The sequence below is a fragment of the Culex quinquefasciatus genome, chromosome 3 (genome assembly GCF_015732765.1).
Source record: "Culex quinquefasciatus strain JHB chromosome 3, VPISU_Cqui_1.0_pri_paternal, whole genome shotgun sequence".
In the NCBI taxonomy this organism is placed as follows: Eukaryota; Metazoa; Arthropoda; class Insecta; order Diptera; family Culicidae; genus Culex; species Culex quinquefasciatus.
In genome coordinates this window covers 59485115-59507515 of record NC_051863.1, presented here as the reverse complement: position 1 = coordinate 59507515, position 22401 = coordinate 59485115, and the positions used below count along the sequence as shown (strand labels likewise).

General features: G+C 36.5%; 1 protein-coding gene across 1 annotated transcript; it reads left to right on the top strand.

Annotated features, from left to right (window-relative positions):
• The first annotated feature begins 19276 nt into the window (after positions 1-19276).
• LOC6042268 lies at positions 19277-21983 on the top strand. The gene is made up of 3 exons (XM_001851353.2): positions 19277-19510; positions 19636-20979; positions 21042-21983. The coding sequence occupies exons 1-3, from the start codon at positions 19448-19450 to the stop codon at positions 21918-21920; spliced, it is 2286 nt and encodes a 761-aa protein (XP_001851405.2). The 5' UTR covers positions 19277-19447; the 3' UTR covers positions 21921-21983.
• The last annotated feature ends 418 nt before the right edge of the window (positions 21984-22401 follow it).

The window sequence follows — 22401 nt, the reverse complement described above, 5'->3', positions numbered from 1 at the left end:
CGTTCAGCTTGAGTCGGCAAAAAGGTAAAGATCGCATAAACTCGTTTGACAATTTCTCCGACGAGAACGTCAACGAGTCTACGGAACGGTGACGATTCAAGGGGGTCCTCGGTTCGGGTGACGGAATTTTCAAGTTCTCAAGTAGGTTGGGAAAGCTGGAACTTTGGGAGATTTTCACAGGTTATGTAAATTGCTAATCTCCCAAACGATCGCAGCCAAGTTATGAATGAAACTTTATTGGCCAGACTTCCTGTCGCTGGTGGATCCTTCTGCGAACTGTTACTCCCGATGTCCCCGAGGTGAACGTGAACTTCCAAGAACGTTAAGGTCCAACCCAAAAATTAGCTAATGTTGCCAGGCGTTGATGAATGAACTGCTGCTCGCAGGTCGTTGTTGGTTTTGTTGGCCGAATCTTGCCCCCGTATGGAAGCTGCTGCCGCCGGCATTCCTCGACAACAACCGACCCTTTGCTATCAATCAAATTTTATTGACCTTAGCCAAATCAAAAAGAATGGGACCCTGAGGATCATCAAAGAGAAGAAGCAACCAAAAAAAAGTGTCCTTTTCTCTTCCCCTTTTGTACCGAGCTCGAACCCCTGTTTTTCATCGATCTATCTATCGATCGCTTCTCCGTTTTTTTCTTCTCAATGCGCCCGAATATCTGTCGAAATTGCACTTCAATGAATGGGATGCACTTGGAAAATCGTTGTCAAATCCCACAAAACATTCAAACAAGCATCACTCCAGCAGCGTGATAAATTGCCGTTTGAAGTTTGGCGAGAGTCCTCTTCTGCTTGCGACTTCAAGTTGTTCGTACCTTTTTCTTCTACGCGTGAATACAAAACTTAAGGCCGATTGCAGGAATTTCGAACCTGATCTTATTCGATTTATACTTTCTTTCTTGTTTTTTTTTTTGCCAATACTTTTTGTGTCCTTTTTCTTCGTCTATAGATTTGGCACAATAAATGGCAATAAAAGTGAGTTTTTTCTATGCAAAGCCTCTAGCAATTCTTGTCAATAGATAGGAGCATTTTTTTTTTGTGTGTGACAATGAGCAATGCAATTTTTAATGTTGAGCGCTGCATACTTGAATTCAGTATTCTTTATTTCCTCTTTTTGCAATAGAACGACATTGTTCAATGGCATACAATTCAGTAACTTTTTTAGCGTTTCAAGAAGCAATCCAAAGAGCGACGATTTAGATCTGGTGCTCTCTTCATATCTTTGTTTTTTAATTTTCATATTAAAAATATTGCTAAGAAGTTTTAAAAATGATTTGTTTTACATAAATACAAACGAAAACATTCCATTTTGCTGGTATAAAGAAGTAAAAAATTTTATTCACATTGAACATTCATTATTTTTCGAAACGTTTTATATTTGACTGTCCCGCCCGTGTGGATCAATCGGACCGCGCACTGGACTCACAATTCAGAGGTCGCTGGTTCGAATCCCGCGGCGGGCGCTCTAAAATTCTTTGTGTAAATATGGGTATTCGGTGCCGTCGCTCCGTGCCATACTTTCATACACTTAGGAGCCCAGGGCGGCGAAGTCCTTGTAGATAAAAAGGAAGACACTAGTGGTTGGTACTAGCAATGGTGGCCGACAGCTATAAAGTCAACTTCGTTTTTATATTTGACTAAACAGTTCTATTTTACTATCCCATATCAGTCTCCCAAATATTTGCACTACTAATTTATAAGTTATAAGCATTTTTAGACATGTTTTCCAAAAAAAATGCATCTTTTAAATATTTGATGAAGAAAAAGCATCCCTTTAAATATTTATTTCAAAAACAGATCAGCCTCTTAAAGTTTAAATCTTGTGAACATTGAGTTTGTCTCTGTGTCATCGAATTAACCCTCTTTTTCCACTCGCAATATCTCAACTCGTGACATCTCGTAAATTTATTTCTGCTTTTCTTAATGAAAATTATTTAAAAATCAAGCAATGCATTAAAAAATGTCCCAAATAAGGGTCTTAGCCCTTTAAAAATACTACTGATTTTTTAATTTCGATATTATTTTAATTATTTTATATACCGTCAACTGGGGTGAATTGGGACACATGGGGTGAATTGGGTAGTGGGTCTCGTGGCGCAGGGGTAGCGGCTTCGGCTGCCGATCCCGATGATGCTATGAGATGCGGGTTCGATTCCCGCCTTATCCACTGAGCTTCTATCGGATGGTGAAGTAAAACGTCGGTCCCGGTTTCTCCTGTCTCGTCAGAGGCGCTGGAGCAGAAATCCCACATTAGAGGAAGGCCATGCCCCGGGGGGCGTAGTGCCAATAGTTTCGTTTTTCGGGGTGAATTGGGACAGCAATTTTAACCATGTTAGAGCACAATATTTTGATTTTTCTGGTTGGTTTCGGATAGAAAAGACTCAGACCAACAAAATGTGTACATCCATTTCCAAATTTAAAACCTTTAAGTGCTCTAAACACTGCTGACCCTCTTCAGACTGTATATGTATTTTTGTACAAAATTTCATTCAAATAAATAAAAAAAAACAGTTAATTTGTTAAAACGTGGAGAATAAGCCAATTAGGCAAAACATAATATTTTGAGTGATAGTTATATTTAGGATTATTGAAATTTCACGATTTCGCGAACAGCGTGAAATCCGCGAAATTTGGCCTGATCCACGAAATCCCGTGAAATTTTATGTTTGTGTGAAAATTAAACGATTTTGCTTCTTTTCATCAAACTCAAAAAGGAATTGAAAATAATCTTATCAACTACCGTCATCTGGGGTGAATCGGGACTACAGTCTGAAAAGGGACAGCAGTGTTTAGAGCACTTAAAAGTCTTAAATTTGGAAATGGATATACACATTTTGTTGGTCTGAGTATGTTCTATCCGAAACCAACAAGAGAAATCAAAATATTGTGCTATAACATGGTTTAAACTGCTGTCCCAATTCGCCCCATGTGTCCCAATTCACCCCAGTTGACGGTACTGTAGAATTAAGCGAGTGAATACCCTAGTTAAATTACTGATATAGGGTTAGTGATTTTTGACGATTTCGTGGACGGCGTGAAAGACGTAAAATTTATCAATTTTCTTAAATCATTTTTTTAACATAAGACTATTCCATTGAATTTTATTAGTTTTCAATTAAAAAGCTTGAATCTATATGTATATCAAGTTGATATGAACCATTTGAAGAAATCTTCAGATTTTAGAGTTTTTTTAATTAACTAAATTTAGTAATATTTGCATCGCTGTATTAAAAATTTCACTGCTATTTTATTTGAAAGGTATAGTTTTGGAAGAAATTTAAAGAATTGAGCTTTGTTTTATTCAAAACAAAATGAAGAGTATTTTTTATCTTTGGAATCACATTTTTAAAACATATAAAATTTTCTTTTTGGGCCTGTTTAATTTTAACTATATTTGTTTATTTGTGTGGATGATTCCCGCGAAAGTAAAACAAATATTACTTTTTTTGTTTTCTTTTCTCATTTAGAATAACAATTTGTTAAAAATTATATTATTTTTGTCAATTAACAAATTTTGTTTTTGAAAAGTGAGCTAAAACCCTTAAAAAATATGATCAATGGGCTAAATGTCGTAGAAAATTCAATTTGTTTTACTTATTTTGACCGGAGAAGATTGTTAAAATCTTGCTTCGATATTAAATTCAATAAAATGTAAAATGATATAACAGAAGCAAATTTGCAATTCAGTAAATTAGAATACGCGTGCCCTACATTTTGTTTCAAAATATATATATCCATAGACCAGGAGATTGTTTTTTGGAGTTTTTTTTTTGTGTCGCATTCAAATTTAGTGAAGATTTTTTTAGTTTATTCAAGAATAATATATAATGAAGCATAAAAAATAGTTTCTGTGATTGAAACATAGGATTTTCAGAGTCATTTTAACAATTTTCAAGTTCCGCGAAATTTACGTGAAATTTGGTGTTTTGAAATTGAGGACCCCGTGAAATTTGCAATTTTCGAGCGTAAAAAACCCTAAACCTAGTTATATTTCATTCAGAACAGATCCAAGAATCAAATTGAATTAGCATTTTACCTATGGGCAAGCCTTGGGTAAGCCTCAAACAATCTTTACCTTGTTATATTATAAAGATTTTTTATATTATATTTAAATCGTTGTAAACAATAACATAATTGTTTTTTTTTATGCAATGATATTTTTTAGATAATAAACAAAGTAAATGCAAGGCAAGTCTGATTTTAAACATCAAAGTTGCAACACTCAAACGATCGTTTGAAAATTTTCAGGTTTACCGAGTTGGATAAATATTTCATCCAAAAAGACTATTTCATTAAATTTTATTAGTTTTCAATTAAAAAGCTTGAATATATAATGTATATCAAGTTGATATGAACCATTTGAAAAAATGTTCAGATTTTTGAGTTTTTTTTAATTTTAATTTAAATTTAGTAATATTTGCATTGCTGTATTAAAAATTTTACTGCTATTTTATTTGAAAGGTATAGTTTTGGAAGAAATTTAAATAATTGTGCTTTGCTGTATTCAAAACAAAATGAAGAGTATTTTTTATCTATGGAATCACATTTTAAAAACATATAAAATTTTCTTTTTGGGCCTGTTTAATTTTAACAATATTTGTTTATTTGGGTGGATGATTCCCGTGAAACAAAAACAAATATTACTTTTTTGTTTTCTTTTCTCATTTAGAATAACAATTTGTTAAAAATTATATTATTTTTGCAAATTGTCAAATTTAGTTTTTGAAAAGTGAGCTAAAACCCTTAAAAAATATGATTTATGAGCTAAATGTCGCAGAAAACTCAATTTATTTACCTTATTTTGACCGAAGAAGATTGATTGTACTACAAGTGCTGAACAAATCAAGTTTTGCAACGAGTTGCTTGCAACTTTTTTTTTGCAATTCCGAAAAACGCTTATTGAATGAAATTTTATGTCAAACATTCATGTGTTAAGTAAATTCACCGTTCAAAACTAAACAATATTGAAAAATGTTACTTTTCGATACAAGTGTTGAAAAGTTCAACTTTTCAGCATCCATTTCAGTGTTTGTCCTACTTTTCAGCACTGGTATTAAAAAGCATTGATTTTCCAATCTGAGATTTTTGGTAGCAAAATGTAGGCCGTTTCGTTTCTCCAGAAGGACAAGAAAAGTTGACAGTTTTGAAGCGGGATTACAAAAAAAAAACAATTATGAAAAGTACTTCTAGTTTCAGTTTCCTTTGTCGTTAAATTTTTGTGGTTACTTAGTTATGCACACAAAGATAATTAAAAAAACTTCCGAATCAATCGCGACGATCCACGTGTGTGTCTCTCCCGTAAACAACCATTTGTCCTCTCCCGTAAAGCACCCAGACACAATAAAAGCATTTCTTTCAGCGGGTGAAATATTTAATCAAAATAAATGCTGCCGAAAAGGATGATCCCATAATGATACATTATGCTCGTTCAGCTTCCATGAGTTTGAGGCTGCTTCACGTATACTGGTGGCGGCGCATCGTTACAATGGGCATTCAATAGGGAACTTTTTTCCCCCGAATAGTGATTACTATCATCACAACTGGTAAGGGACGAAGCTTCTTTATTAGACTAATGTTGCAGAAAATTTAATTAATATTTTTGCCGTGGAGTTTTAGAAAGTTTAGAACTAAAATAGGTACATCACCCCTAAAAGCAGAACATTTGGATAGGTCGAACATCAGCGGCCCATCTTCGGGAGCAAATAGGCTTTAATCTGTGCCACCGGATCGGAGAGCCCGAAAGTTGGCAACAGAATAGAATCATATGAGCGTAAAATATACACAATGATGACTATTACTCTAAACATGGAGTTTGCGCGCGTTTCCCAACAGAAGGGTGAAAACTCTGAACAAACATTGGTGGTCGCGTCGTCCGCAGCGCCTCATTCATTGCAATGAAGAATAGGTACATTAATGTTTGTACATGTTGTCATGTTAAGAAGGGGGTAGAGGAATCGTACCTTAAACGGTACACTGGAGGTAAATATATAATTTATTATGTTCGCCGAGTATTTATAGGACTTTTTTTTCCACACAGAATACGCGCGCAGTTGCTATTATTATTGCATTTTGGGACACGAGGAAAGAGGGTCCCAACGGCTAATGATGAAGATGAATGGTTTCATAGCGCTTCAATTAAATAGATTTTCCACTCCGTCAACTTTGATTTTGATTAGCAATGTTTTGTCGGTTTTTTGATTTTTTTTTCTGTTCATGAGATCTTGCTGTGCATCCGATTTTGATGAATTGTTGTTTTATTTATTATTGTTTTATTTATCAACAGTGTTTGTTTACACGGGTGAATCTTCGCGCATTTTTTTTTTGTTTTTTAATTAAGGGTGTCGGGCGCCCCATCTCACGATTCACGATTATTCCGTTAATGTTTTCGAAGTATCTAGCTAATTCTTCAAAATTAAGCTATGGAAAACTCTATGTCCACATATCAAAACTTTACGTAGTCTACGCCATTCCGGTTATGTCTGTGACATAAATACTTTGGCTTTTATTTTATAGTTTTGTCTCCCCTTCAACCCCCTTCAAATTCCCTTAGAAATTAGGGGGATTTATTATTGTACATATTTTATCAAGTAGGACTATTTTAAATATAGTTTAGTTTGGATTGCTTCAGTTAATTTTACATCTAATTTCATTGAAATTGTATGAAGAACGGAAAACACAAAGATGAAAATAAATAACATGCTGGGGAAGATAAATTTTATTACGTATATTTTTCCTTATAATTAGGCTTAGTGATTTTTCACGATAATGAAAAGTAATTTTGTCGGGAACCATAATTCGAAAACATAAAATTCCACGGAGCGATTTTTTACCGTTAATTATAAATTAATCATCAATGCTTGGTTATTTTTCGGGCCGAAAATGTCAAAATCAAAAATATTTCGTATCGTTTTGCATATATATCATCAAATTTCGTGGGAATTTTAGGGAAAAATCGAAAGTATTTCAGTAAAGAGCTGATGTTTCAAAAAAATACAATATTGTAAAGCCCATTTCAATAAATCTTGCAAGGCCTAAGTCTGAATTTTGAATTTCCTTTTGGAATTGTACTGTCAAAATAAATTGTTATTACACAGAATTTGGTTAGTATTCAAACAAAAAAGGGCAAAATACAATTAATGCCCCAGATGGCGATCTCTGTTTTTGTAAAATTCTCCTTACTTCGATGGAAACTGGAAACTTCAAACAGATAACCTAAATTATTTAATTTTATATTCTGTTTGCTTTCACTAATCCCAGTCCCTTGAAGCTTTTCCAAATTTTGAGATTTTAAACCACCAATTAGAAAAAGTTGATGTACATTGGAATGAAAAATGTTTCTCATGGATTCATTTGTATTTGTCTTTTTACAGTGTAATTACTGTTACCATTTATTGTTACTTTTTGCATAAGGAATTAGAAAAATTGACTAAAATTTGATTGATTGATTTTTTTTGATAGCTTTTTTAAATTAAATATAAGTGTAATCAACTTATAACAGTATAAAATGCATTTCCCCATATTTTTAATTATGTTAATTAACTCAAACTTGCCTTGCATTCAGTTCAAACTTGTCTTGCACTCAGTTCTTTATTTAAAAAATATCATTGCATAAAAATTAATTTTAGTTATTCTCAATATGTCTAAATTTGTTTATCTTGATCTAAAGATAAATTATTTTACTCAATTAGGTATTCATAGAATTAAGAGCGAGTTTTTCACCAATGTGTAACAGGTCGTATCGAGGTGCTCCGATTTGGATGAAACTTTCAGCGTTTGTTTGTCTATGCATGAGATGAACTCATGCCAAATATGAGCCCTCTACGACAAAGGGAAGTGGGGTAAAATGGGCTTTGAAGTTTAAGGTCCAAAAAACCTAAAAAATCTTAAAATTGCTCGCATTACCGTAAAACTTCATCAATTCCAACTCTCTTAGATGCATTCGAAAGGTCTTTTAAAGTACTTCAAAATGTGCCACAGACATCCAGGATTGGTTCGACTTTTTCTCTTAGCTTTTGCAAATTACTGTCAAAAATGGATTTTTTTTAAACCTTAATATCTTTTTGCAACAGCCTCCAACACCCATACTCCCATAGGTCAAAAGATAGGTAATTACATGGACTATAAGCCTATGGTATTAACTTTTTGGCCAATCGTAGTTTTTCTCATAGTTTTTCGATTTTTCTAGAACAAACATTTTACAACGTTAGTTTTTGGCCGGTAGGCCGCCATAGCGGCACTTTTTAGTCTCAAGTTTGTCATATTCGGAATCCTCGGACAATTTCACGTAAGTTAGAAGTATTTGAGTTGTAAATTTGATTGGAAAAATTGCCATTAAGAATGAATTAAAATATTTTTTTAACAATTTGTTTAATTAGGTGTAAAACAGGTTTTCGCCTACTTGATACAGCATTTGACGTATTGATCACAGGGTAAATAAGATCTATTTCTTTTTTCAAAAATGTTTTATTTAATTATATTTTAAATCAAATTTACAACTCCAATACTTATAACATACGTGAAATTGTCCGAGGATTTCGAATATGACAAAATTGAGACCAAAAAGTGCCGCTATGGCGGCCTACAGGGCAAAAACTAACGTTGCAAAATGTTTGTTCTAGAAAAATCGAAAAACTATGAGAAAAACTGCGATCGGCCAAAAAGTTATTTCCGTAGGCTTATAGTCTATGTAATTACCTATCTTTTGACCTATGGGAGTATGGGTGTTGGAGGCTGTTGCAAAAAGATTTTAAGGTTTTAAAAAAATCAATTTTTGACAGTAATTTGCAAAAGCTAAGAGAAAAAGTGGAACCAATCCTGGATGTCTATGGCACATTTTGAAGTACTTTAAAAGACCTTTCGAATGCATTTAAGAGAGTTGGAATTGATGAATTTTTACGGAAATGCGAGCAATTTTAAGATTTTTTAGGTTTTTTGGGCCTCAAACTTCAAAGACCATTTTGCCCCACTTCCCTTTGTCGTAGAGGGCTCATATTTGGCATGAGTTCATCTCATGTATAGACAAACAAAAGCTGAAAGTTTCATCCAAATCGGAGCACCTCGATACGACCTTTAGAACAAACCGAGCAATATTTACAAATACTGCCTCTTAACTCCTTGTTAAATGTTGTAACAATTTTATTTAAATGTTTATTTTCCATTATATTCTCATTACTGCCACCGAATATCTGCAAGAGTTCAATTGGTAAATATCACGTTCTTCAATTGAAAACTAATAAAAATTAAAAATCGACGGGTATAAATATTTGTGAAATTTTGATATTTTAAAATTTCGTTTAAGAAAATCGTTGAATTTCACGGCTGCACGATATTCGACGGTTCACAGTGCATCTGGACAATTATAAAGCTGTCGTTTTTTCAACTTTCTGTTTTTTTGCAAAAAGTTTACTTCTCTTTGTGAAAAGATTGTTCTACAGTTGCCGAAACAGGTCATAAGTGTAACTTCTCCGTTAGAACCAGCGAAACATCCAGATACATTTATTGGGAGCGGACATATTCGGTGCAAAAGGAGCACTCCCACGTCATCCGATCGGCCTGTCTCCTGAGAAGAACCTGGGATCTGACGAACGGGATACCAGCTGACTGTGTCTTTTGTAGATTTGAGCTGTTTGTTGAAGATTTTCTGTTTCTTGGTGAGAGCTTTCTATCATTATTTACCAGAAGTATCATCTATGTTATAATATTATAAATTAAATACCCCTCGCTCCGTTCACCTTCCCCACTTTTCCATTCCCCAATCCCTCTGCCCCCTAAAAATTATAATTATTAGCCAATGTATGTGAAATGTGATCCTTTCTCATAATTCTCTCTGCGGTTAACACAACGCAGTAGGCCTGGCTGCGCTTGTGTTCGATTAGATAAGATTTAAAAAATCCTTGAATTTAACGGAATTTCGAGGGTATTTTGGAATTTCACGCTGTCCGCAAAATCGTGAATAATTACCAACCATACTTATAATCATATGGGACTAATTGAGCTTTTTAATGTGTTGAATTTTGTAACCGACGATAAAGGGTATTTTAACCATTAGTGGACCCCCTAGTAGAATCGATGAGCATTTTTCACAATTATTCAATATTTTAAGCACTATTTCGTAACACTTTGTACAACACAATGAAATCTGAAGCCTTTTGAACAATTCTGACTATTTGTTTCATCAATTATTTGCTTTTGTGCAGAAAAATAGCAATTTGAAAAAAGTGTTTTTTGCCAGTTATGGACCCCCTTTTCCTATCGAAAAATTAAAAGTGCAGCATGGAGTTAAACTTTCTGTCAAGTATCTGTGAAGTTTACCATGACAGTTGCAAAAGTTTAACTCCATGTTACCGGCTCACATCTCTCTTTTTAATTTCTCGATAGTGGACCCGGGTCCATAATCCGATTGTGAACCCGGGTCCACTGTAGGAAAACTATTGTTTTTATATCAAATTTAACCGATATTTGATGTTCTGATGCATGGTGTAAGTCTAATAATACACTAAAAAAAACCAATTCTCGAAATCGTGAATAAAATTCACGAATGCGAGAACCACGAAGGAATATATTCACGTTTATAGTGCAAATGCACCATACTCATGAATAAATTCCTTCGTGGTTCTCACATTCGTGAACTTAATTCACGATTACGAGAATTGATTTTTTTCTGTGTAGATATAAAGATTAAAAGAGGGTACTTGCTAACTTTTCACTGTAAACAAATAAATTAAAAGACTTTTAATCTCATATTTCCAAAAAATATCAAATAAAACGTGTCAACTGTTAATATAAAAATTATAAAACTAATATTGATGCCAATTTTCCATAATAATTACTTAAATAGTTGACCAAAACATAACAATGGATTTGTTTACAGTTGCTGATAAAACCACGCATGCCTATTTCCAAAAAAAAAGTTTGGTTATTGATTTATTATTATAAAATATCAATTTCAAACATCAATTATGATGCTCCAATTAAGTACAATTAACTTAAGTTTAGATCAATTATAAATTCTTACAGTTTCAATAACTTTGGTACTTCTAACATGAAAACAGCTATATTTGTACTCATGATTGAAATATATGCATATATATAATATATTGATTGATTACAACAAGCATTCATTGTTTGTTTAAAAAAAACTTTTGCTTAAATACACAGTGTTCTTCATTTTTGCCTTCCTCACTGAGGTAAGGCTATAATCCTGCTCTAAAAATGAACTTTGTATAAAAACGTCGTAGACCCACCTTCATGTATACATATCGACTCAGAATCGAAAACTGAACAAATGTCTGTGTGTATGTGTGTGTATGTATGTATGTGACCATCAAACTAGCTCATGTTTCTCGGCACTGGCTGAACCGATTTGACCCGAACCTGTTGCATTCGACTTGGTTTAGGGTCCCATAGATCGAGTTTTATACAGATTGAAGTTTCGATAAGTAGTTCAAAAGTTATGTATAAAAATGTGTTTTCACATATATCCGGATCTCACTTAAATGTATGTAAACTATGTCCGGATCCACCATCCAACCCATCGTTGGTTAAATTATTAAAAGACCTTTCCAACGAGCCTAAAACATTGAAGATCTGGCAACCCTGTCTCGAGATATGCCCACTTAAGTGACATTTATGTACTTTTTGGAAGCTGGATCTAATTTAAATGTATGTAAACTATGTCCGTATCCACCATCCGACCCATCGTTGGTTAGGTTAACAAAAGATCTTTTCAACAAGTTCAAAACATTGATGATCTTGCAACCCTGTCTCGAGGTATGGCCACTGAAGTGATATTTATGTACTTTTTTATTCCGGATCTGAAAAATAGATGAAATGTTTGTACAATTCCATCACATCAGCCATTGTTGGAAATGAATGAGGAAGGCTTCAACCACGTAGGTGGATTAAGTTAGTTTTGTAAGTTAAAATAACAGGGGTTCACTTTTGGAAAAGTTAGGATTTTCGTTTTCCTTTATTGGACCCCGTGAATTTTGCTTGAAATTGAGCAGTTCTTCGTTTTTTTCCTTAAACTTACATTATTTCGACTTACTTATGTTAAATAATTAGTGAAAAAATGATTGAATAGTTAATTCAGTCATAAAATGGAATTGCTGTTTTGTTGTGAATATTGCCGATTTCAGATGTTGAACTCAAAACACTTATATTGGCTGAAAGGACACGTCAATGTCAGTCAACATGGTTTAAAATGGTGCTGAACATGCCAAATAAAATATTTGTAGACAAAAACACTCTTTTAATCGTGATTTTATTGAATTTTTCATCAAAAAACCTTCAGAGGGTCCACTATAGGAAAGGGGTCCACTAATGGATAACGTACCATATAACCAAATAAATAAAATCGGTAATGCATTTGGATAAAATTATTATCCTCATAACAAGGTACGTTTTTAGGTAGTTCAAGCCGAAGTTCCAGATTTCGCCGCCGAATCGTGTCCGCTAAACCATCTGCTCCCTGTCACAAATTTGTCACCGTCCTCGATCTTCGATTTGTCCGCCCTCTCGAACAAGGGCACAAATTGTTTCGCTCATCCGAGCATTATAAGTGCTTTTTATTTGGCGTTAAATTCAAAATTCAATAGAATTAAAGTAAATAATGATGCTGAAAAGATGAAGGCCAAAGCAACGAACGACACACACACAGTTCAGGGGTTGAAAATTTAAAATTGAATCTGCCCTGGGCAAAAGGTAGGGACAAAGTAAGGACTCGTCCCTTTCAGGAGAGATAGTCCTTTTTTGCTGAGAGGAAGCTCCTCCCACTTTTTTCCCCTCATGGTTATGGCGGTGCCCTTTTCGCTCACGTGTCCGATCGTATCGCTTCTTCTCTTTTTAAACGATCACGTGCTTCAAAACGCAACAAATCGCGTTGCGTCCTTTTGTACTCTTACAATTTGGTAAGACTTTTTTTTTCAGGGATCCTCAAAGGACTTTAGGTTTCTCGGGTCAAACAATTGTGCTGGGAGTGCGTGTGTGTGCATTGTTGATTCGCTATCGCACTCAAGCTGCAAATCGAAACAACACTTTTTGCCTTTCGGCCTCAAAAAAAGGACCCAAAGTTACAATAATCCTTGCGTTCTTCGTGCAAGCCAAGCCGAGCGCGCAAAAAGCAAAGCAATCCACTTTAACGACCCCCGGGTCTTTTGTGGGCTCTGTTGCAAGTTTCTGCTCATTTCTAGGCGTCCGAAGGTTATGTGTGGTGAGTCACTCAAAACCTCTTTTACGCAATTGGACCGACGTTTTACTTCCCCATCCGATAGAAGCCCAGGAGGATAAGGCGGGAATCGAACCCGCGCCCCACAGCAACTTAGGGATCGGCAGCCGAAGCCGCTAACCACCGCGCCACGAGGCCCTCCAGCGCATGTGTCATAAATTACTTCTTGCATGAATGGGAACCTTCCTTTCTACTCCTCAGATCACCAATTATGTCAAATTAGAGGACACAATGGGCCCACTCAAAAGGCAGCAGCAGCGATCAAAGCCAATTATACAGTTTGGAGGATCTTTTATTGAAGGGAAAAAAAAGCTCAGAAAAATGCATATAACTTTTGTGACAAAAATCTCGGGACAAAGGACACGTTTTCGGTGGGGTAGGTTCCATCCGAAAGTCATGCCATGTCGGGACATCTGGCCAGGTGTTCCGACAGAAAGAATCGATCCTTTTGATGCACGGAACCGGTGTGTGTGTGTTTTCGTGGGGGTTCAATATCAAAAGGTCTACAATGGGTAAACAAATGAAATTTTATTGATACTCGATTTGGTTCTGATTTTTGAACATTCGATGTTAATATAAAATTTCTATAGGTGTGCAACACAATTAAATGAATTTGTCGTACAATTCAAATTTCAGATGGGGATTATCTAACAATATTAGCCTGTTTCGTAGAATATTTTAAGTATATTAAATTCAAAGTTTGAAAAAAACTGCCTTTTTCTAGATTCTTTCGATTACTAAAGACAGTTTTAATCAAAATTACTAACAAAACACTAACACTAACACTTCTTAAACAAAAATGCATGGTTTCATCATTAACAACAAAATATCAGTTTTTATAAAATGTTCATACAATTTTTTATACAATGCTTTGAACTTTTTTGTCAGAAATGTCGTTGTCGTTTTAAGCCATATCAAAAATTTCTTTTGAATTTAAAATTATGTTTAAATTATAAAATCAACAAAAACATGGAGAAAATGCCTTTTGTTTGATTGTTTTGCAACCAAGTTGTTTTCTAAGGTAATCTTAAAAACGCTCAATGTTACGTCCTATTGTAAAGTTACCTTAGTATTATTAAATTGCTGTCACACTATAAATGAAAAAAATATTAAAATGGTTTTGTTAAAAACTTCTATGGCAAATATGTTATTTATTGTCCCCTAAATATTTCCAAACATATTAGGTAAATGTAAACCATACCACCTAAAGTGTATTGTGCATGTATACAATCGATTATAACTCAAGTAGAATCCCGAATTAATATCAATTGCTTCCAAGAAAAATTACGACATCCGGTCGAACTTTTATTTTGCATGCATTCTAACTTCTTAGAGCCTGGCATGAAAAGGGGTGACATTTTCAGCGTCAAGCACCCTTAGGCCGATAGCCCTTGCCGGTAAACCCCTAATTGGCCACATGAAAAGTCAGAGAAAAAATTGTGTTCGATGCAAACTAAACTGAAGCGTTCGGAATTATATCGATGACAAGAGGGATATCAATGTCGTTTGAATGGGTTGACATGTGAATTTAAAAATGTTATTTGTTGTTCTTGTGCAATATGCCAAACGCTAGAGTGAGTGGTATTGTATAAACAGAGCTGTCGTTCATACTCAGTTCATATTTAGCGAAAAACCACGTGTTTTATTGACAGTTGGTTTGGGAGCGTTGAGAGCGTCGTACGTTTAAAAAATGCAATTAGATATTTACAAAAAAAAAATGTTTAAAAAAAAATTTATTTGGGGGCAAGACGGCCACTAAGACATATTTGTAGATAAGGAAAAGCATTTTCAATAAAACTATCAATTTTTAATCCAAATGCTGTTAACTACCGTTTTGACAATATTCTTTACTGTGATATAGAAAAACTCATTGAATAGTGTGAAATCCTATCAAAGTTTTCATAAAAATCGCTAATTTAATATTGTTTACATAATTTTGATTTACTTATTCTAATCGAAATACACAAACTAATTATTATGTATCAATCTGTGTTTGTTTTGTAGTAAAAAATCATAGTTTTTCATAACATGTGGTCACAATAATATTGAAATTTTCACGAATGTTTCATGTATTAACATCGAAAATCGGACCATTAGTTGCTGAGATATCGTCATTAGAAAATGGTGGCTTATTTTGGTGAGAATTAGAAAACTTCAATTTTTGTGTTTCTTATTCTTAATGCGGCTCTATCTCAGCAACCCGAGGTCCAATCTGCAATGTCTCTTAGACAATTTTATAGCACATTTTCTAAACTTTTCCAAAAAATATTTTTAGAAATGATCACTCATGGTCACTATTTTTAAAAATCGAAAAACAGCAACTATTTCGCTAAAATCAAACTTTCGGTGGCTATATCTTGAAAACGGAGCCCTTTATCAAAAAATCTGTAAAGTACTTTTCGATTGCAAATTCAATTTTGCATTAAAAAATAATGTCAAATTTGTTTTTGCATGAAACTTCGATTTTTTCCAAAAATCACTATTTTTTCAAAAATTTATAACTCGGCGGCAGATTTTTTTGACCATGTTTCTCTACAGCTCAAAAGTTGCGCATTTTTGTCCCCTAAAACATATCCAAAAATTTCGAAAATCAAAATTTGGGAAATTTAGTTTTAGTAAAAAAAAGTTGATTAAAAAATCTGCAAAAAAAAATTCCGTGTACCTATTTTTTCTCAAAAGTCCTCAACAATATCTACAACTTTGCCGAAGACACCAAATTGATCATAAAATTCACTCAAAAGTTACTGTTGTTTGAATATTTACATACCATTTTTGTATGGACAGCAGTTAAAATTCTATGGAGACTTGTATGGGTGAACCAATGCCGCAAAATAGCTTATTTGGTCATAGGGAAGGCCTCCACAAAGATTGATCCAAATCAAAAAATTCAAATAAAATCCATTTCCGGTTTTGGTAGAGAATTGCTCATGTACGTAATTTGAGATCAAAACATTCTGTTGTGTAAATTTTATTAGACTTCTCCCTTAGGGTGGCCGTCTTACCCCCATCTCCCTGGATGGGATATTGGTCTCAACTTGGAGTTGCCGGTACTCTCAAAGAGAAGGACATAAAAATGGCAATTTCGGCAGTGGTGGCCGTGACCTGGAGTGGCCGATGCCCTGAAGGAAGGTTCTCCCGGGGGACATTTACCGAACCATATGGTTATAGCCAATTTGTGGTTTTTATTTTAGTGCTGGACATGAAAATTACTATTTCGGCAGTAGTTTCCACGACATGAAATGAATACTCTCAAGTGGTCAAGAAATTTAAAAAAAATCAACATGGCCACGATAAAATAATGAAAAAATATTTATTTTTGGTATTTTATAAGGCAATCATCCAATCAAATTTGACTAAAATGGGGTCGAAGAATTTCCATAAGAAAATATAAACAAATCAAAATTACGAGAAAACATGATAAGAGCTTTATACAAAGTTCTTTGTCAATTGGTCATGACATGTGTACCATAAGGTTTTACGCCGACTCGGTTTTGAGGTTAGAAAGTTGACAGCTTGGCTGCACTGTTTACCATTTTTTGCACGTGCATCTCAGTAAAAATGTGTGTGCGTGTGCACTCGTGACGTCACGCTGTAAAACCTTATTGTGTACCATAACCACCATCTTTCTCTTTCAGCATCTTTTTCTGGTCGATTTTGCTCTTCAGCGAAATTGCAACAAATACCTATATAGGATATAGGTATTAGGTTTTACAGCGTGACGTCACGAGCGCACACGCACACACATTTTTACAGAGACACACGCGCAAAAAATGTAAACAGTGCAGCCAAGCTGTCAAATTTCTAACCTCAAAACCGAGTCGTCGTAAAACCTAATTGGCGAGAAGAGTTCTAGGGGGAAAACATAAAGTCTTAAAAATGTAATCTGCTTTTCCATTGTTTTACATGAAAACGGTATTTCACAGAATAGTCATTCTTGAAAATGCCTTCTTTTGAATTATAACATAAGATGGTCAAATATCATTTTATAAATAAAATCAAACAATTTATTAAACTTCATTTTCAATTGAAGAATCTTACTTAACAGTGATTGTTTGTGTAAAAAGTTACGTTTTTCGACAGTAGAAGTTATGATCAACAAACTTAACTAACTCTGGAAATATGAATGACTTGGAATATAAGAAACTTTTACTACTTTTTTTTGCTTTGAAATCAGAATGCTAAATGCTCATTACGTTTTGAAACGAGTTTTGAAATGTATTTTACTGTTGAATGTTTCATAAACAAGTATATCAAAATGTCTTATTTACCAAATATTTCAGAAATTTATAAAGTTAAAAATATATTCATATCCGATCAATTTCAAAATATATTGATAATTTGTTAATATTTAAAAATCCGTAACCCTTTAAGGATTTATTTTGATTGCACAGAAAAAAATGATGGTATTATAATGTTCATCAGGTAATGGTGACAGATTTTGTGGCAAAACATTTGTAATATTACATCAGGAATTGGTAAATTTTCATCAGCATAGTTGTAGGTATTATTAAGGACTATTTAGAAAAAATAGGTACACGGATCATGAATTTGGGGATTTTTTAACAAATTAGTTTGACTAAAAATCAATTTCCCAAAATCCATATTTTTTAATTTTTCTTTGTTAAATATGTTTCAGGGGACAAAACTTCGCATCATTAAATCCATTCAAAAGTATGGACCAAATTTTTGCCGACGAGTTATATTTTTTTGAAACAGTGATTTTGGTAAAAAATCTGGAATTTCGTACTTGTTTGACCTTATTTTTATTATTTAAATTCGAATTTGCATTCGAAAATGACCTTACAAATTTTTTGATGCACTTCACGTTTTCAAAATATAGCCATTCAAAATTAAATTGTGTCCGAAAAATTCCGGTTTTTTTGATTTTTTAAGTAGTGTCCATGATTTCCTTTCCTGAAAATATTTTTTTCGAAAAGTTTAGAAATTTTAAACTTTATGTACAAGATTTTTTTACAATAATCACCATTTAAAAAAATCATAACTCGTCCGCATTTTTTTTTTTTTTGAAAATAAGTTAATTTAAAAATTAAAAGTTGCAGATTTTCGAATATTTACGTACCATTTTTGTACGAACAGCTACCAAAATTGCATGGAGATATATATGCGTGACATAAAATGGCTGCTATGGTGATATGGGCCGTGGTGTAGGGGTAAGCGTGGTTGCCTCTCACCCAGTCGGCTTGGGTTTGATCCTAGACGGTCCCGGTGGCATTTTTCGAGACGAGACCACGTCTTCCGTCGGATGGGGAAGTAAATGTGTTGGCCCGGTCTAACCTAAAGAGTTAGGTCGATAGCTCAGTCCAGGTGTAGGGGTCGTCTCCCTGGGTCCTGCCTCGGTGGACTCGCTGGTAGGCAGTTGGACTCTCACAATCCAAAGGTCGTCAGTTTGAATCCCGGGGTGGATGGAAGTTTAGGTGTAAAAAGAGGTTTGCAATTGCCTCAACAATCAAGCCTTCGGACACTTAGTTTCGAGTAGGAATCTCACAATCGAGAACGCCAAGGCAATGCTGTAGAGCGAATAATTTGATTTTTTTTGTGATAGGGAAGGCCCTCAAAAAAGTAAAAGTAAAGGATTAAATTTTCAAGTTATCGGAAGTCTTTAAGATATAAGCATTAGAAAGATAAGTTATTTTTTTTATTGATTTGGTGTCTTCAAGAAAGTTGTAGCTTATTACGAGAACTGTTTAAAAACGGATAAAATGAAAAAACAAATCCCGATTTTTGTATTTCATTTTATATTACTAACAAAATAGTTTCCAAAATACTTATTTTCAAAATTTAAGGAGTTTTTTTTAAAGGTTCAATAAACTAAATTTCCAGTTTTTGCTTTTTGGGTGTTTTTGAAACCGCGTATTAAACACCCAAAAAGCAAAATCTGAAAATTTGGTTTATTGGACCTTTTCAAAAAAACTCCAGAAATACTTTTTTTTTAATTAAAATAGGATAAATATATTGTTCACCGTATATATTGTTGCACCAGCGTGCAAAAGGAAGTGAACAACGCCTTTGGCTCGTTCCCGGTCTCTGACATCAGCGCAAATCAAAAACTGTCAAACGTGCTGCTGTTTTGTCGAAAATCTGATTGTGCGGCGGTCAAATTTTCCCAATTTTTAAACGACATCGATCGAATTTCTGTATTTTGGGCTGCTGATTTCAGTGAAAAAAATAAGTTTAGACTTAGTTTTGCTCTGAACTTGCGATGGAGACTCGAAAACGCAAGCGAATAAGTGAAGCAAAAGTTGTGAACGGCGAGCAAAATGAGGTTTGTTTTGGAGCGACTTTTTTTTGCTTGTTTACCTACCGTCAGTGGGGCGATTGCTGGAATGTTTATTATTTTTTGAGCTTTGAAAATTAATAAGAATATTATTGAATAAATTTTAATTTCAGGACGCAGCTAACACTTCAAAACGACAGAAACAAGACAAGCTGATTGAACCCAAGCACGAGAGATCCGTCCAATGGTTCCACCAAAGACTCAACTCCGTCCAGCTATCGGCTGGCTTTCCGGAGTTTCAAGCGACCCGCTACTTCCATCCGAACTTGCTCCAGCTGCCACTACAGCCGAACGTCCTTACGGCAGAAACCCTCCACAACCACTACAAACGTCCACTCTGGACAACGAGCCACCCAATCCCTGTGGTAACGCATCGGTTTGACCAAGCCAACCGCACCGAGTGGGCGGAACCGATGCTACGACTTTACCAGGCCAAAGCCCAACACCGCCAAAAGCTCACCGTCCTGAAGTTGACTTATGCGAGGAAGAAGGTTACGCTGCGGAAGAAAATCAATGGCCGGCGGGGACTTTGTCCCACGTTGTTGTTGCGCATAGCGGAGGAACTGGACCGCGATCCGGACCAGTGGTTCACGGATGTCCGCGGGTACGACTACTACTTTACCGGGGGAAATCTGGACGTGATCGTTGGGACGCAGTTTCGTTGGCTGCTCAACACCGTCGGGGAAGCGATGAACACCGTTGAGATGGTTCCGTTTGAGTTGGACGGATCGCAGCTTAACGTACTGAGTGAGCAAGCTGAACGGTTTGAGCTGGGCGAGGGCGGAGCGGTTTTTGAAATTCAGCACCGGAAAATGACCCCAACTGGGCAGTATTCGCACATTGCGCTGCGACGCAAGTTTCAAGTCGACGTTCTGTACTCGAAAACGGGCAGCGAGGCGATGAAAACGCACTCGGTGCGATCGGAGGTGCCATTCATATCGTGCTGCTTTCTGGGGAGGACGGACGATTCCGTTGGTCTCCTCTGCACGAGTGACCTGGATAAGATTGTCAAAGTAATGGAATACACGCCAAAGAAGGTCTGGCTGTACAAGTTGCAGTTGGTAAAGTTCCCGGAGGACGAATGCTGGACCTGCCTGCGACCACTCACCCGAACCTCGGTCATCTGCTTGGATCGTAAAACGGTCAAGTTGATCAAGCTGCAGGAAGATGGGCTCTCGCTAGTTCTAGAAACGCCCCTTTCCACCTGGTTGTGGCCGTGCGAAAGTGCCACCTGCTTGGAGATTTGTCCCGAGGAGAGCCTGCTGTTGGTTGGAACCACCCACAGGTTGCTTGTTCTGCGGTACGATGCGCGTCAGGGAGCCGAGGGCGAGTTTCAGCAGATGATCACGTTCACCCACAATTTGCAGTTTCATCTGACGATGATTCGATACCGGGTGGATTCGACGCGGAAGCAGTATTACGTGCATCTGTCGTCGCACCTGGCGGGCGATACAATGGTAAGTTGTCGTGTGATTTCGACTCTAATAACTAACTAATATGTTCTCATTCCTTCTCACAGCTCTGCACCTTCTCCAAAGCTCCCCCCAAACGCTTCACCACCCGCACCCTGCCGGTAAAACCGCTCACAATCCAAGAATCGGTCTACATGGCCCGCACCAAGGGTAAGTGTCTCTTCCCTGCGGCCACGCTCCGGAACCGCCTCAAGCTGTTCCACTCCGGTATCGCCATCATCGCCGACCGCGACCGCTTCCACCTGCTGGTCCAAAACTCCCTCGGCGACATCTACCAGCAGCGGCTCGACCCGGACAGCGATTCCGCCGACACGGACCAAGTCGCGGCCAAACTCCACGCGTGGATGATCCAGCTGAGGGACATCAACGCCGCTGCACAAAGCCCCGTCGCCAACGACTACAAAATTCAGCGGGGTTTGCGCGCTGTCTTCCGGCATTCAGAGTCAACAAAAGACATCAAACCAATAACGACATCCCAGAAGCGACCGCCCCGCTGGCGGCAGACCGTCGAACAGCTGCACCAGTACAAGGACCAACTGGCCGCGACCATGCTCTCAATTTGGGGCTTCCGACCGGACGTGACCGAATCGCAGCAGTTGTCGCAGTCGCGGGGTCACGCCGAAATCATCAGCGTCGAGGACCGTATCGTGGACTGGCTGGACGCCACGACGGACGGTTCGCCCGAGCTGGTGGAGATACTGGACGAGCCCCTTGTGATGGATGCGATTGTGAAGGAGGAACCGCAGCTGCAGCTGCCCAGCGAGGAAGCGGAGGATAGAGTGGGGGAGCAGCCAAACCAAATGTTGGTGAAGATGGAGAGCACTCCGGTGGCTCGGGTGGTGCTGAAGACGGAGCCGCTGGGTGGAACGCCGTTGAGTGCAGCGAAGGGGAGGTCGGCGCGCAAACGATATGTGCAGGGATTTTAAAGCTCAGTCAAGGTTTTTTTGTTGCTGCAAATATTCCGAATAAAATGTTTGTCTATTTTTCAATTGGGTGTTGTTGAATTACACCGACCAACAAACTTTCAAACTCGAGGGGAAGCATGAAGTTTGGGGTCTCCAGAAACACGTGCAATTTTATTTTTTCAATAATATGTAGACAGAGCCGAATGGGTTTTCTCCAAAGTTTTATGGAGAACTATTGCTGTTCGCTACTCCCATATATAGCATGCAATTTTTGCTTGTACGCAACAGCGACGAACCGCCCTAATTCTCCAAACAAATTTAGAGAAAAACCATTTGGCCCTGTCTAAATATTTTTGAAAAATTCAAAGTTCTCGTGTTTTTGGAGACCCCAAAACTTCATGCTTCCCCTCGAGTTGAACAGGTCATTATTGTCACTTTTGTAGGTCAGTGTTATCAGTCGTAATTTGTCACTTGATCTCCCCAACGTGCGCGCGGTTTCCCT

Bases quoted from the DNA above. Each gene is read 5' to 3' on its own strand.
- LOC6042268 (XM_001851353.2), top strand. From the start codon at position 19,448: ATGGAGACTCGAAAACGCAAGCGAATAAGTGAAGCAAAAGTTGTGAAC. The intron at 19,511-19,635 runs GTTTGTTTTGGA...TTTTAATTTCAG, and splicing joins TGAACGGCGAGCAAAATGAG to GACGCAGCTAACACTTCAAA. The intron at 20,980-21,041 runs GTAAGTTGTCGT...TCCTTCTCACAG, and splicing joins ACCTGGCGGGCGATACAATG to CTCTGCACCTTCTCCAAAGC.